The sequence below is a fragment of the Hippocampus zosterae genome, chromosome 6, assembly GCF_025434085.1.
Source record: "Hippocampus zosterae strain Florida chromosome 6, ASM2543408v3, whole genome shotgun sequence".
NCBI classification, from domain to species: domain Eukaryota; kingdom Metazoa; phylum Chordata; class Actinopteri; order Syngnathiformes; family Syngnathidae; genus Hippocampus; species Hippocampus zosterae.
Window position 1 is genome coordinate 4,033,685 of NC_067456.1, and position 15,359 is coordinate 4,049,043.

The following is a 15,359-nucleotide window of genomic DNA, read 5'->3' on the forward strand; positions in this document are numbered from 1 at the left end:
TTAGGCTCAAAAAAGGGCAAATGATTGTCTACGTAATGACAGCTAGGATATGCTCCAGTTCACTCGTGACAATAACGAGAACAAGTTGTACCAAAAAAAAGGAGTGAAGGGAAACCGACAGAATCTCACTTACCACTGGCTCAAACCGATAGTAGTAACTCTGTGGGTGTGGCAGCAAATTCTTGTGACGTGTCCGCCCATTTTCTTTTCTTATGTAAGGAAACTTAAATCAGTTGCCATGACTGGTTATGGAAACATTGCGCCGAGTAAAGAAAGTTAACAATAACCGGAGAAACGCTTACTCCAGAAACGTTGCACTTCATGGTTGAGGGATCATATTTGGACAAGGGAGAGACAAATCAAACGGTTGTCTTTTCTCAGCACCTCGGGCAAGAGAAAACTCATACCACAACCTTTTTATTGGCATATCGCAGTCCAACAAACATTTCATGACACCAATTGTGCATAAATAACATGTTACATGCACTTATAATAATCATCATGAGTCCTACGACAGCTTCTGAAAATGAAGCGCACCATAAATAGCCGCACCAGCCCTCATACGTTTGACGTTACAGCAAAAACGAGACATAAGAAAAACAGCAGGCCTTATTGGCCATGAAGAGTGTTTTGAAGGAGTCCAACAGTGACAAGACATTTGCACGAGTGTTGCGTCTGATTCTTATGCGCACGCACACAACTCCACGGGCAGTATTAAACATTTGCATGTGCATACCAGTGCACCTGCCGCTTAAAGATGGATTATTTGGCGTTAAATGCGAATTATAAGCTTTTTTTTAAAAAATCCTTAAAAACACAGAACGAAGAGCTCACCCACACAAAAAAAGTCGAACCTTCGTATATTGTTTAGTTTCTTCTGTAGGAAAATACAACCATTTTCTCCACCCGGTTTCTAACATGACACAAATACAGAAACTGACACTTTTTGTGGCTCAGTTAGGCCTGAAGTCTGAAATGGGAGCTTCCTGGCGCAAAAAAAACCTCGAAAACCAAATGGCAAGCGCTTGCACCGGAGTTTTTAGAGGTTGATGGGGATCGTCGGTGATCCCAAGCCATCCTCCAGCCACAGCACAGAGGAAGGGGAGCAGCGCTTTGCGGCGCGCCGGTGGATTCGGCGAAGTCGCATCATGTACAAGATGATTGACAGGAGAACGATGAAAAAACAAACCAGGAATAAGTAGTGGTTGTTAACGAAGGAGAAGCTGTGCCGCCAGTGAGAGTGCACTCCTTTCAGACTTTCCTGTTGGATGTCCCTGGGGGGGGGGGGGGGGGGGGGGAGAAAAATGAAGCTCATGACTTCATAGAACTAAATTCTCGGCATACAGAGAACTAAACGCTTGCTCAGAGGCTCACACGGCGCAATGTTTACCACGGATAAACATGAACAACTTGAAAACAAAGACACCGGCTTTCATAAGTACATAAAAAAAAAAATCTCCAAAATCGCAGAGACACTAAATAAACAATACTTGTCGAACATAGCAAAACAATATCACAAGAGAGAAGGTTAAATGTGTCATAAGTGCAGCAAAATGAAAAAAAAAACAAACAAATTCCCTGGATAATATGGCGAGAGAGTCGGCCTCAATGGCGGGAGATTCTCAGGTTCGAAAATGGACACCTTTGAGGGTGGTTTGCATTTTTCGATGGTTTTTGTTTTTCCTTTTCTTTTCTGGTCAACTCTAGCGTCCTCCCACATTCCAAAAACATGGATATTATGTTCACTGAAGACTTTACATTGTCTCCAAGTATGAATATGAGTGTAAATGTTTATTCGACGCGTGCTCTGTGGTAATGTACGCCACCTTTTGACCAAACGATCAGAAAATAGAAAGATTGGAATGCAACTTACCTCAAAGGTAAAAAGCGTGTTCGGAAGAGAATAGCTCCGAGAGTCCACTGGACTTCCTTATCGTAGACCAAAAATGCAGTTTTCAGGTTTTTATAGTCAGGCGGGAAAGAGAAGCCTGAGTGTAATATTTCATACATCCATGCAGATTTAAAACACTGATACCTGCGGACATAGATGAACATTTTTCGTGTTAATTGTTGATGCACATACAGTACATTTGACAATAAAGTTGTAACCTATCCAATCCAATATTTAAGACACAAAATCTGCGTTGACAAATTTAGGAGAGAGAAACTTACTGGAGTCTGTGGAGATCAGCGTGGGAAGCGTACAAACCGGAGTCGAAGCGTTCCCTCAGAGTCTTCCACTGGGTGGCACAGTAACTCTGAAAATGTGAAACTACTTCATCAGCCAGTCATCACAAAACGCTTATCTTCCAAATTCAAGAGGATTATTTTGTGTATTTATGTTTGAATTGCAAAAAACAAAACAAAAAAAAACCCCTGCAACAGTATTCCTAACATCTGTTGCTATTTATTACTCTCAACTGATTTGTTAACGAGGGACGTTGTCGTTTACCTTGGCAGCTTGGGCATATTTGGAAGCGTTATAGTCTCCGCCCATGCGCAGCACGTCCTCTGTGCAGTAGTAGAATTCAGAGAAACCAAAAAACTGGCTGTTGTTGTAGTCAATGGCCGGCTGGAAAATGCCGTTCAGAGACGTCTGAGTCTCATTGGTGCGGTTGAGAAAGGGTTGAAGCCTAAGTCGGCATTGGTCAAAGTCGCCCGTGCCGAGCACATGGAGCTTCTGTTCAGGGGTGCCGATCTGATCCCGCAGGTCTGTGGGGAGACAGGGGTCCAGCAGGGGCGTCTTTTCCGTCTCGCCGACATGCTGACCTGACAGCCTGGTGAAATCGGTCAGAGATGTTCACGAAAGAGAAAAAGGAAAACGAGTCCGACGGTCAGACACTCACTTATTTTGCCTGGTGGTGTTTTTTATGAGGCTCTCCTCATATGTTTGGCGCGCTGCGTTTCCACCGAAACCCAGGAAAGTGGACACGTACACACGGTACACATGATCAGTGTGATGGGCATCGCATCCCAGATTAAATTCGGCCAGTAAATTCTTGGCCACTTCCTCCTGTGAGACAATTAAAGACCATTAATAAATGAGATCACAGCGTGGGTTAATTTCTCACAATACTTTAAAAAAAAAGATGCCGATTAGAACATGATTTTTCATCAGGTACACAAATCTAATGAGAGCCGATAAAAGAGCTGCTTGACAAATGGTTTGTACTGACGGTCAGAAATGTACCCATTTGAAATAAAATTGTAAGTGGCGGCGTCTTAAGATACAAGTGACTTGACTGGTGAGTTCTGCTTTGACTTGCGGCGACTGTACGGTGGCAATGAAGTTAACATCCTTCAAAACAAGCAAAAGATATTTGAAGACAAACAGTGCACGTGTAGGTAGACAAATCGACAAAGGCATATATTCTTTATCTTCTTTGAAGAACTACTAATATTAGAGCAGCTTACGCGGTCGGTTAAGAAACTCTTTGCCGTGTGCCTGTATTATACTGCCCCCAGGTGGCCAGAGCATGCACATCAGAAGGAGCAGCGCAATGTCCATTGAACTGAAGCAAAAATATAGCAAAAATTGTTGAATTCTTTACATTGTATTCAATTGCATCATTTCAAGTGCAATTTTGCAGATTACAAATGTTATTTTCCTCCTTTATCCACATTATTAATCCAAACATACCATTATTATCCTTCAAAGGCAACATTTCCAAAACAGAGGTTGGATTTTATCCAATTATATTGTGCAGATGTACCTATTAAAGTGTCTGAAATATGATCATCTGATGTTGTCCTTACCCAGTCAAAAAAAAAAAAAATCAGTAGATGATATAGTCATAAACGTATACAACATATTCAAAAGGAGAGATTTTATAATTGATTTCAAATAGCTCTGGAAAAATTCTAAACGTTATTAAGACACCTAAGATCACCTTTAAATTGTAATTTAAATCATTTAAAAAAATGTAATAAAAATTAATTTCATTTCTTTAAAATTCCTAAACTGTATTAAAAAAAAAACGTTTGAAGGTCTTTCTCCCCAAAAATCCAGTAAAACATCCTGCTACGGATACATGCAACAGGCTTACAGTAAGTGATGCATGGAGAGTAGATGGTCTCCACGGGACAAGAATGGTGCACAGTGTCAACCAGGGAGCAGAAGAAAGAATGAGTGACACAACCAAAGAGCAGAAAAAACAGAATTGGTCGTGGATAATAACCTGTTGTGGAGATGCAAAGCTTACACTTTTGGGCACTTCAAATGCAATCTGTGTGGAAACGCCGCCCATGTCCAACACACCAGCAGTCCTTTTTCTCACCAGCGCCGCCTGTTGATCACTGCCCGGGACATTGACCTCTACAACAGCGTCTCCATCTTGACAGGAGAGCAGAACATAGGTCAGAAAGAGACTACAGCAGGTGATAACTGGGTCACCCCAAAAAAAAAAAAAATCCTAATGTTGCACAACATTTTTGGAATTAACAAAAAGGCAACAGACTGGGAAACTGGTAAAACACCATTCCTTGCTGTCCTTACCATTATGCGCATGCTGAAATTTTCCAAGGACAAAGTTGATTCCAATCCACGCATAGATTCCTGAAATCAACGAGAACATCTATCAGCTCAAGCAGGGTTTTGAACGTCATAGACTTTCTCATTACCTCACCTTTGACAACCGCTGAGGCGAACGCATAACACGTTGGGCCCATATCGCATTAAATGACCCATTGTGTGTGCATGTAATTTGAGAAAGACGGAAGCTACCTCTTGGGCCCGACATGAGATAAGATTGTGGCCCTGCTAGGATAAGCACTTGAGAAACCTGATTGATGGACAGTATTTACTGTGGGTCACCAGCATGGCGCTCGCTGGGACCAGGTCCTCGTTGAAAATTATTGTAAGGAATCACCATGTTCAGTGGCTTCACCGTGATTAATCTCATGATTTTTTAATCTATATATATATTGCGCGTCGTCCCGCACGCGGTCTGTCCTTCCGTCTGTCCCTTTTCAAAACGTACCTACTTCACCGCGCCGCTGCGCGCAGCCACTGCGGCGCTCAGGCAGTGGCTCACTACGATCGCGCGGGCATCTTAGCGAAAAAATGTTGTCTACCCACAAGCATTGCAATGAAATTGTTAGTTATTTAGTAGAGCTAAACATCTCTTTATTTTCGCGATAAGCAATGAAGATGAACAAAAAGTTGAACCAAGCAACAACACTTTTGTGGGTCGTAGGCCCACCTTACCAGCCTTCCGCAGGAACTAGCTGATGAGCCGCCCGGAGGGCGGCGAACCAGCTAGTAATATATAATTAAAAGTTTATTTGAACATGTTTCAGAAATGTCAAACTGGTAGCCCTTTGCATTGATAAGTAGCCAAGAAGTAGCGCTTGCTTTGAATGAGTTTAGTGAGCCCTGGTTATGCAGAAAGAATCCAAATCAAGCGCTCCTACAAACTGACAACTGAGAAGAATAAATGCTCAATTCTGATTTTCAGAATTAGAGATGATTACTTTCTTAATATGTTTATTACTGTGGTAGTAGTATCCAGTGGATTATAAGAGCTCTTTCTAATACTGCAAATAATAATAATAATAATAACAATTGAGTAAGAAAAATACCAGGTCAATTTGCATTGAATTACCTTCCAATTTTCCGGAAATGACTTCGACGTGAGAATCTGAGAACAGGAAGTTGAAGTGCACTGGGATGTCTGTTCGCAAATCTTCCAGAATTGCCTCCTGTTGACTGATATGAAGGCAACAACACATTTTGCATCACAGCGGCACTTTGACTTTGTGAGTTCTTCAAGCTACAGTAAGTGCCGACGCTTGTACCGCCAAGTTTTTTCACTCGAGTTACACGAAATAATTTGAGTCACGACCATGAGCTATGGTGACAGCGAACTCCGCAAGTTGCAATTTGGCAGACTGAACCCTTTTTAGAAAAAGAGAACTCTTTATTCCTACTCCCAGCGTATGCTTACTATCAAACGAAAAATAAAGAAACTACACAAAGTTTGCACTGATGTCATCTGCAATTTATAACTTTTAAAAAATATATTTAGTTTTACATTTGAGCACAAGTGGAAGCACGACAGGGACAGCGCATAAAACAGTCGTCACAAGCACGTTCTTTATCCTCGACTTTGAGAAAGAAATGCATTACGTTATGAGGGTGTTCACAGAAGGAAAAAAAATAAAATAAAAATAAAAAAATCGCTCAACATACAGCATAAAAGTTGATACGCTCCAGGAAGGAATTTTGTGCAGATAGATCTAAACGTACCTCTCAGGAAGAATTCTCATTCCAGCTGTGCACAGGATGTAAAGAGGTGTTTCCATGTGCTTGTTTTTGGGAATGTGTTGAGCTGCAAAGCTCAGGAGTGGATAGATGTAGTCACTGGCCTTCTCCGGTGTTTGAGCCATGTTAGAAATCCCTGAATGCAACAAGATGAAACATCTAAGACGGACCAAACAACAAACACCATCATCCTGCTTATCACATAGAATTATTACTGTCATCCATTTCAAATGCAATCTCATGCCTGGCTTGATCTTCATGACCACCGACTTGCGATTTTGATCCTTCATCTGCCGAATGTCCAGGAGCTCGTGGGGATTGCCGTTGTGACTGGGCCAGCAGTACACGTAGACTCTGGAGCCACTGCTGCCACAATCCACTACCAACCCATAGTTCAGGTCAGGATTGCTTGCGTCTGTTGTGTCGAGGTCTGTCACACGAGCCAAGTGCCTATGAAGAGCAGAGTACAGTTAACATGACCGTTCTTGACACTTACTGGCCACGCAAACAAACATAGCTTCAACCTGTGGAAGTGGTTTTCCTTGGCAGTCCAGCTGGCGGGCAATTTTCCAGTGACCAGCAGCAGGTAAAATACTCCCAGGAGAAAGAAAAGCAGGCCAATAAAGAACAGCTGCCTGGATGAAGGGAGCAAAAGGCGAGGAAGGATCTGGGATGGCAGACTGAAATGCCAGGAGGCCGGAAAAAGGCAGGAAAAGTTGATCCTAAAAGGACAGATAAAAGAAGATGAACATGAGTGTATATTTCCTACAAAACTTGTTTGGAAAAGTTCCAGGACTGGAGTCAAAAGATCCTCTGCTGCTCCATTACAGTCATCTCAATGTCATTCACATCTTCCAAAAAACAGGTCCCTCCCTTGATGATCCCTGAGAGTTTGGGAATGGGGGGGTTGCACATACTCTACATCACACAGAGATAGTTCAGGTGAGTAGGGAGCTTTCTCCATCATGAACTGGAGGGGAACTGTTGGAGGCTCAGGGCAATATGAGGATGAAGCATATCTCACCTCTTCTTGAGCAATTACCAAAGCAAACGCCCCGGGGATGTCTATGTAATTGTGCAAACACTCGTAGCTTGGGTTTGACATATCACCAGTCATTGAACTCTTGTGACACACCTTGTACATTCTCAGCACACAAACGAACCTGCCCATGATGAAGAATGTGCTCAGCGTCTTGGCCTCATTCGTGTGAAGGCATCAGTCTGTAGGATGGACGTGGAAACTGCAGCTTTCGGACCACTCCATCTCGGTTTGCCCACGCCTTCCCATTACCTTGCAGTGGCAAAAATCGGATGTTCATAGTTGATTCTCCTTCTTTAGGCTCATTTGGAAAAAGGTCTCACTGTAATAGTTAACCGCAGAGCTTGCTAGCGTTAGCGTCATCATTCCAACACAACGCTGGGAGTGAACGTCATCATTATTCAACACTCATCAGAGTCGGTAGGGTAACTATCTGCGCGCGACATTGAACGCGTTGCATACTTACATTTAAAAATGGCAAATTCCTAAATTTTTGCGTACCTAACCATCGTCCTTCGTGTGACATCAACCTGCTACCCGGCTAATGTGAATGAGTATGTGGCAACTGTGGCAAGTCGCCTTCCGAGTGACGTGTTATTATAGTTCTCCAGCTAGTGCGTTTGATTTTTTGTTCTGTGTTAGCCGAATGTTTCACGGATAACTGATCACACCGTACAACTTGTTCCAACACCGCCCATCGGAGTCTGTGAAAGTTCAAATTAGAGCTTCGTCATTCTCGTTTGGGAGCAAATTAAAAGTTGTCTCTATCTACGAGAACTAGATCAATACCGTATATCAGTGGTCACCAACATGGTGCCCGCGGGCACCAGGTAGCCCGTGAAGACCACTTGAGTAGCCCGCCAGTGCCTGGACATTGTGATTTGCTAGTAGAAATTATGATTTAAAAATGCAAACATTGGCAGTACTGTGAGACATTTCGAAACACGATCAAAGTCTGACAATTTAAATCATCAAGTATTAAAAATAACACATCCTCATATTATTGAAGGTATTTTGGACAAATATGTTATTTCAGACGTGTATCAATTTGGTAGCCCTTCACACAATCGGTACACATGAAGTTGCTCTCACCCTCAAAAATGTTGGTGACACCTGCCGTATATGTTATTTAAATGGACATGCAAAAATTAATATTCGAAATTATTCATTCTAATTATGTAACATTCCCCTCATTGTATTCAATTGAACGCACTGTTTATTGGAATAGCTGTTAGCCACATGATGTAAACCTTTTTTATTCAGATCAGACGCGTTATATTTAGGAGAGAATAAAAAAAATCAACAAATTGGTGCAGATTGGATATTCTGTTTCAGTACAGGAAGTCTGTATACTATTCAGTAGCACAGCATAGTATGTGAATTGGTATATGATCAGGCTTGGGGAGTTACGTATGATGGATACAAAACATATGTAATTGAATTCTGTTACAGTTTAATACAAAAAAATTCGATTACAAGCACATTTACTCAAATATGTCTTCTCCACACACCCGGCTAATTTGAAAGCAACATGGAGGGAAAGTGCTGAGCGCTACTTGGTGTTTGGGACAAAGGGCTGATTTATTTTGAACATCTACAAAGACAAGTGTGAGCTGTCAGAGGCCTGTGGCCCCTCAACACTCTTCCGTCGCGTTTCAAATGTCTAAAATATTTATCGTTACGTTATAGGGAATTTTAAAAATCTGCATTGCGTGATTTGAACATTCAAGGAGAAAATTTGTTAACATATTGACGGCAGGATTTAAGAGTTGAGGAAAAGACTGCTTTGCAGGTTAAACAGTGCCTTTAAAAATGATTTCAATTGCATAGCAAGCTGCACATCTCCTCACTACACCCAGACAACTTGCGCTCGACTTGACCTTTTGCATTCTGTCCACTGCATGTGACTGATCTGCCAGCAATGACTCACGTCTACACACTTCAGTCTCTTGCTCTGCTGCATTATGCTTTTCACAGTAATCATCTGCACATCGGTTCTTTGCAGGTCAAGGTGTGTCACCCTTTCGAGTGGTTTGAGAACACAGGTAGCAGAAGCTCCTAAAGAGTGGTGTCGGACGCAAGACCGCAGTACATTTTGCAGAATGCGGTTGAGTGGACACGGTAAAGAGACCAAGGAGAGCCTCTGCAGTAAAGGAGAACCAGTCAGGAGGCAGTAGATCACCCTCATCAAAGACATCCAGGACATGGGAGGCCGCGTTAGAAGACCCTCATATGAGAAACTGCAGACAAAACACATCAATGAACACATTAACACTGTACCGTTTCTGCTTTTTAACCTAAAACGTATTCCTAAACTTGAGTCCAATGATATCTTCTGAATTGTCGCTTTTCTCCCATCATGTCGTGAATATTGGAACTCTAACCAGTCTCTACAAAACCTAGACCAGCTCTAATTAGTCCAGAAACCACAACGAGGTTTTTGTGTGATCTCATTGGTTTTAGCTACATCACTCCTGATTTGCCTTCCTTGCACCGCGCTTGACGTCTTTTAATTCCATAAATTGAGAATAATTTTATGCTATGCTGGGCATTTTTTTTAGGCTATGAAAAAAGCACAAAACGGTAATTTTGTGCTGGGTGTTTTTAGGTCCCTAAAAAAAACTTCACTGTTACAAACAATCTAAAGATAGGCCGATAATTCAAGGTTCCATTCAGTCATTCATTCATCTTCCGTACCGCTTGATCCTCACTAGAGTCGCGGGGGGTGCTGGAGCCCATCCCAGCCGACTCCGGGCAGTAGGCGGGGGACACCCTGAATCGGTTGCCAGCCAATCGCAGGGCACACAGAGACGAACAACCATCCACGCTCACACTCACACCTAGGGACAATTTAGAGTGTTCAATCAGCCTGCCACACATATTTTTGGAATGTGGGAGGAAACCGGAGCACCCGGAGAAAGCCCACGCAGGCCCGGGGAGAACATGCAAACTCCACTCAGGGAGGCCGGAGCTGGAATCGAACCCGGTACCTCTGCACTGTGAAGCCGACGTGCTAACCACTGGACTACCGGGCCGCCCTTCAAGGTTCCACTGCTCTTTCATTTGAGCTGATAGTGTGAATTAAAAATTTTTTGGGGGGAAATCACCAAAACAAAAAAATCACTTTTGGCAGCTAATGTGAAATTACGGTAACACAACTAGAAGGTCAACCAATGTCACAGAGAAGATTGTCTTCAACTTTTCGTTCACATTCCATTGTGCTAAAAATCATTTGTAGTCTTACTTGAGTCCCAGAGAGCAAAGGTTGGGCAGACTTGGAAGCTCGCGCTCATCCGACTCTCCATGCAGAGCCGTGGTGGGAGGCTCTGCGCGGATGAGCAAGTCTTTGAGTTTGGGACAGGCCCGGATGAGCTCCAGTAGCGGTGACTGAGGGTTCGTTTTCACTCCCTCCAATGTGAGTGACACGAGGGAGGAACCTGACACTTGCAAGGCAGGGAGGAGATCCTGGAGAGGACCTTGGTGCTGCACGGAGAGACTCCTCAGCTGACCTGACCATGACTGCAGCCCTGTGGCCAAAAGAGAGGGCCAACTTCCTCCTCCATCGTTCTCTTCCTCTTCAACTCTCACAGATATAGAGATGATGTTTGGGCATAAACAGCCAAAGCTGTCCAGAGACTCACACGTTAAACCCTTCACATCTCTTAAGCGGAGTATTAGACGTTCATCACTGCTTATTTCCTTTGCGTCATTCTGAGTGCAACCTTCCTCATCGTCCTCACTTTCACTCACATCTTGCGCTTCTACTCTCGCCATCTTAGACGTCTGCTGTGCGCGCCTGCTCTCCCTCCACACTTCCTCCAACCTAGGCAGTCTTTCTCTACCGGCGAATGCATCCACCTTTGTAAAGTCTCTGTGTTGGATCAGCCAGCAAGCCTGCAAGAGGTTCTCCACAGCCAATCTCTCCAGGTAAGGCAGAGCGAGGAGCAGGTACGCCACCAACGCGGGAAGGTCTCCCTCCTCTTCCCCAAAGCCGATATCAAGAGCGAGCAAACTACACAGGTGCAGTGGAGACGCGGATGTGGAAGAGGAAGAGCCAGAAGGCGAACATTGAGGCAAAGAACTGAAACCGCCGAGGGGAAGGAGCGCAGCGGGGGAGAGTAAGTGGCATCCGGATACATCCAAATGGCGAAGTAAAGGGCAGCAGAGGACGATGGTCTTGATGACACCGGCGTCACATGAAGTACCCGCCAGGGAAAGTGAACGCAGGGCAGGTAGACAGCGCAGGGTGTCTGACAGCGCCCTGGAAGATAGCTGCTGAGCTCCACATAGGCTGAGGTTGCGCAGGCCCTACAGGATGTATGAAAAGACATCAGTTGCGTTCATATTTTTAGATAAGATAAGATATCCTTTATTCGTCCCACACTGGGGAAATTTACAGCCTCCAGCAGCAAGAATGTATGTAGAAAGAAGAAAGGAGAAAGAGAAAAAAAAAACAACAAACATCTTTCAATTAAATACAATATGAACACAAAATGGATAAATCGCAGTACTATTTACAATTTTCCTTCACATCATTTAATTATTATTATTATTATGATTGTTATTTTTTATTCATCAGCCTGACAGCAGTCGGTAGGAACGAGCGTCGGTATCTCTCCTTCTTGCAGCGCGGGTGTAACAGTCTCTGGCTGAAGGAGCTACCAAGTGCTGTCAGGGCGGGCTGGAGGGGGTGGGAGGGACTGGCCATCATAGCTTTTAGCTTAGTTAGCAAATTTTGTCCTCAGATGAGAGACAAGTGGTAGTTGGGAAGCCAGAACGATGACCCAATAGGAGAATTGTATGGGCAGGTGAGATTATACTGGGCACCCAGCAGTTCATAAGGAAGTAAACTTATTTGAAGACAGACTATTGTTTGTGTTATAGCACATTAAGTAAATATACAAAGTCTACACACCCTTGTTCCAAGGCCAGGTTTTTGTGATTAAAAAAAAATCAGACAGAGACATTCATTCATTCATCTTCCGAGCCGCTTGATCCTCACAAGGGTCGCAGGGGGGTGCTGGAGCCTATCCCAGCTGTCTTCGGGCAATAGGCGGGGGACACCCTGAATCGGTTGCCAGCCAATCACAGGGCACACAGAGACGAAAAACCATCCACGCTCACACTCACACCTAGGGACAATTTAGAGTGTTCAATCAGCCTGCCATGCATATTTTTGGAATGTGGGAGGAAACCGGAGCACCCGGAGAAAACCCACGCAGGCCCGGGGAGAACATGCAAACTCCACACAGGGAGGCCGGAGCCGGAATCGAACCCGGTACCTCTGCACTGTGAAGCCGACGTGCTACCCACTGGACTACCGGGCCGCCGTATTTAAAACAAAGAAAACTAAATCCAAAACACACAAAGTCCAAAGTACCAAACAAAAACTATGACTAAAGCTAAAACATAACAATGAACTAAACATGACAGAAACCAAGAGCAAACAGCGACACACATGACATTAGCAAGAAGCAACAATGACCCGACACTGTTTTTGTTCGGGCTGGGAGTCCTTTTAAAGGCCTGATTACCTATTACCAACAGGTGCGCAGTTGCTAGGGGAGCCCTACAGTGCCACCTGTTGGTCCCTAAAGCGAATCATCACAGAAGTGAACCAAACAACTGAAATTATGCGGTCGCACAAAGTGTGCAGATCCTCTAATAACCACCAAGTGGCTGCGTTCAAAATGAACGTACCACATGTTAAATATGAGCACACCTGCCATCATCGGTATTCAAATTAAATGTAAGGTCATGTTTTTTTTAAGCAACTCATAAAACTTGTGTCCCACATCAAAATTCAGAGACGCTGATATTTTAGGTAACTATTTTTTTTTTTTTACAATGTCAGTATCTAGTATGACACAGTATATAGGCAACGTGTACAGTGTTCTCAACAAGTTTGTCTGACCTGGCAGCGTGCAGTAATCATGGTACACAGGGCAGAGGTAACTAGGCCGGGACACGTCTCCAGGGTTAGGGCTCTCAGCTGGGGCACTATCAGTAGATGGAGGGCAGCACGGGAAAGCTTCCTTCTCGAGCACAGTAGACGTGTCAGCTCTTCCACCAAGTCGCCAGCTATTAGGGAGAGAGGGGGCACAGCAGAAAGTTACATGGGTGCGATCATAATTGCTTTTTTTTTGGCAATTATACTCAGTGTGGTGCATATGTAAAGCGTGCCTGTGACTCACAGAGCAAATTGAAAGGTCCCATGATGTGACGGAAAGAATAATGATCCATGTAGTTATCAGCATAATCTTTCACCCACACCTTGTTCATATTGTCAGCCAAGCTCAGCAGACAAAGCCGAGTCAGTGTCGGCACAGAGTCATCCTCATCCATCACCCGACTGCTCCTCGTCTTCCTCCACTTGGGCTTAGCTTTCACCCTCCGGTCCTCAGAGGCTCGGAACAGGGGCATCTTTGCAGACACCAATCAGATCGGTGGGGCTCCCAGGTCACAGAACAGTTCTTATAAGACAAAATGATAAATGTATCTATCCACTTTGTGTGGCACTTGTTGAAGCTTATCCCAGTGATTAAAAAGTGAAACATATCATGTTAAAGCTTTTTATTTATGCCTTTAATTGGTGACACTGACTCTATTTTGTATATTGTTTTTATTTTATTTTATATTGAATTCTGTACTGGGTACAATTCCTTTTTTAACATTTATTTTGTGCATGCAAATACTTGTTTTCTACTTTCTTCCCTCCAGATTTTGCTGCTGTAAATTGCAAATTTCTCCATTGTGAGACAGGAAGGTTTTCTTATTTTCTTATCTTATCTTATTTATTGGGCAGCAAGGCGCATCTGTCTAAAAATTTAAAAATCGACCCCCCCCCAAAAAAAAATCGACCGCACTGAAAGGTCATGAATGACTCAAGTGCATGAGTGAAAAACACAGTAGTGTGTAATAGACATTCTTGTATTGCTAAAAAATGAAGACAGTTCAGTAGCTCTGATAAACAGCATATTACACAGTAATGTACACTCCTGAGTTGCTTCTCACACAACATTAGTTGTAAAAGCAAATACTTGCTACTCACCATGAATAATCAAATTGGCTAAATTATTTTATAAATTAATGCGATCGTTCAGTGGAGCTTACTTGTCAGGTTGAATAATAGGAACCCGTTTTTGAAAGTTTGGGCAAAGCCACTTCCTAAAAACAAAACCACTTCCTGGTTGTAAGGCTAACGGTTTGCCTGAGCGTTTGTACCGGAAGCCCCGAATGTCGTCTTTCAGGCATACAGGATTTATTTTTTTCCCCCCGAACGAACAGATGAGGGCGGTGTGATCATATTTTAAGCAAGTGAGGACTCCGGCTTCAACGAATTTATTCAAGTTCCAAACTCCCAACCCACTATTTCGAGGCGCACACACACACACACACACGCACACACACACGCAAATCTCCCGAACAGACTTTTAAAGTCAACGCTGCAGTCGAGACTGCTGGGAAATCTCCCACTTGGAGCTTGGAGTCTACCTGGTCGTTATAGCGTTGTGGTTGAACATTAACTGAAATCACAGCTGAAAACCATGATAAGGTAGTAAAATATTATATTTAGCTGTAACAAGGTCATTTGACATTCACCAAACCAGACAGCAACGCCAAACTTTTTTTTATTAATTTCGTAATGCAGAGGGGTTATTCACATCTACATATGCATAACATTTGATGCTCCGAACGAGACTCCATTAACGTCTTTGCTGCACCTAGAAATTCTGTCCATTAAAGTTAGTAGCAAAATCGGTGATGAACGCGGCATCCTTGGAGTCCAAGCCTAACAGTAAAGGAACCTGACTTACTACCGGCAATGCGTCGAACGCTTTCTTCAACTCTACAAAACAGAAGTGGGAATGGTTAGGCCAATTCCGGTGCACCCTTAAAAGACCCTGTTGAGCGGTCTGCTGTTTCATGGCCAGAATGAAACCCACACTGCTCTGCAAGAAGATGAGATTCACCTTCCAGACGGACCCTCTGCTTCAGCACCAGCCTGGCCGTCCTTTTGAAAAAGGGGGACCATTTCCCTGGTATGGTAATCCAGAG

At 43.6% G+C, this 15,359-nt stretch overlaps 2 protein-coding genes across 8 annotated transcripts; both read right to left on the reverse strand.

Annotated features, from left to right (window-relative positions):
- Positions 1–367: 367 nt before the first annotated feature.
- Positions 368–8,028, reverse strand: entpd4 (ectonucleoside triphosphate diphosphohydrolase 4). 6 transcript variants are annotated; one of them, XM_052067406.1, is made up of 12 exons: positions 7,803–8,028; positions 7,426–7,553; positions 6,787–6,984; positions 6,248–6,712; positions 5,604–5,707; positions 4,496–4,555; positions 4,047–4,333; positions 2,847–3,013; positions 2,453–2,777; positions 2,173–2,258; positions 1,874–2,035; positions 368–1,274 (listed from the first exon to the last, which is right to left on the reverse strand). In XM_052067406.1, the coding sequence occupies exons 2-12, from the start codon at positions 7,431–7,433 to the stop codon at positions 1,040–1,042; spliced, it is 2,097 nt and encodes a 698-aa protein (XP_051923366.1). In that variant the 5' UTR covers positions 7,434–7,553; positions 7,803–8,028; the 3' UTR covers positions 368–1,039. The 6 variants fall into 6 exon arrangements, with proteins under 6 accessions (XP_051923366.1, XP_051923364.1, XP_051923365.1 ...); XM_052067404.1 differs by having other exon boundaries at positions 7,426–7,623; XM_052067405.1 differs by having other exon boundaries at positions 7,768–8,028.
- Positions 8,029–8,737: 709 nt separating this feature from the next.
- Positions 8,738–14,498, reverse strand: si:ch211-214j8.12 (uncharacterized protein LOC100000539 homolog). 2 transcript variants are annotated; one of them, XM_052067416.1, is made up of 5 exons: positions 14,415–14,498; positions 13,496–13,774; positions 13,216–13,382; positions 10,546–11,609; positions 8,738–9,541 (listed from the first exon to the last, which is right to left on the reverse strand). In XM_052067416.1, exons 2-5 carry the CDS (start codon positions 13,722–13,724, stop codon positions 9,151–9,153), a joined length of 1,851 nt encoding a protein of 616 aa, XP_051923376.1. In that variant the 5' UTR covers positions 13,725–13,774; positions 14,415–14,498; the 3' UTR covers positions 8,738–9,150. The 2 variants fall into 2 exon arrangements, with proteins under 2 accessions (XP_051923376.1, XP_051923377.1); XM_052067417.1 differs by having other exon boundaries at positions 14,353–14,482.
- Between the last annotated feature and the right edge of the window lie 861 nt (positions 14,499–15,359).

Coding starts and splice junctions, on each gene's coding strand:
- si:ch211-214j8.12 (XM_052067416.1), bottom strand. CDS start 13,724: ATGCCCCTGTTCCGAGCCTCTGAGGACCGGAGGGTGAAAGCTAAGCCC. Junction 13,383..13,495: donor GGGACCTTTCAATTTGCTCT/GTGAGTCACAGG, acceptor TCTCCCTAATAG/CTGGCGACTTGGTGGAAGAG. Junction 11,610..13,215: donor TGATTACTGCACGCTGCCAG/GTCAGACAAACT, acceptor TACATCCTGTAG/GGCCTGCGCAACCTCAGCCT.
- entpd4 (XM_052067406.1), bottom strand. Junction 4,334..4,495: donor ATTTCAGCATGCGCATAATG/GTAAGGACAGCA, acceptor TCTCCTGTCAAG/ATGGAGACGCTGTTGTAGAG. Junction 2,036..2,172: donor GCTGATCTCCACAGACTCCA/GTAAGTTTCTCT, acceptor CTATGTCCGCAG/GTATCAGTGTTTTAAATCTG.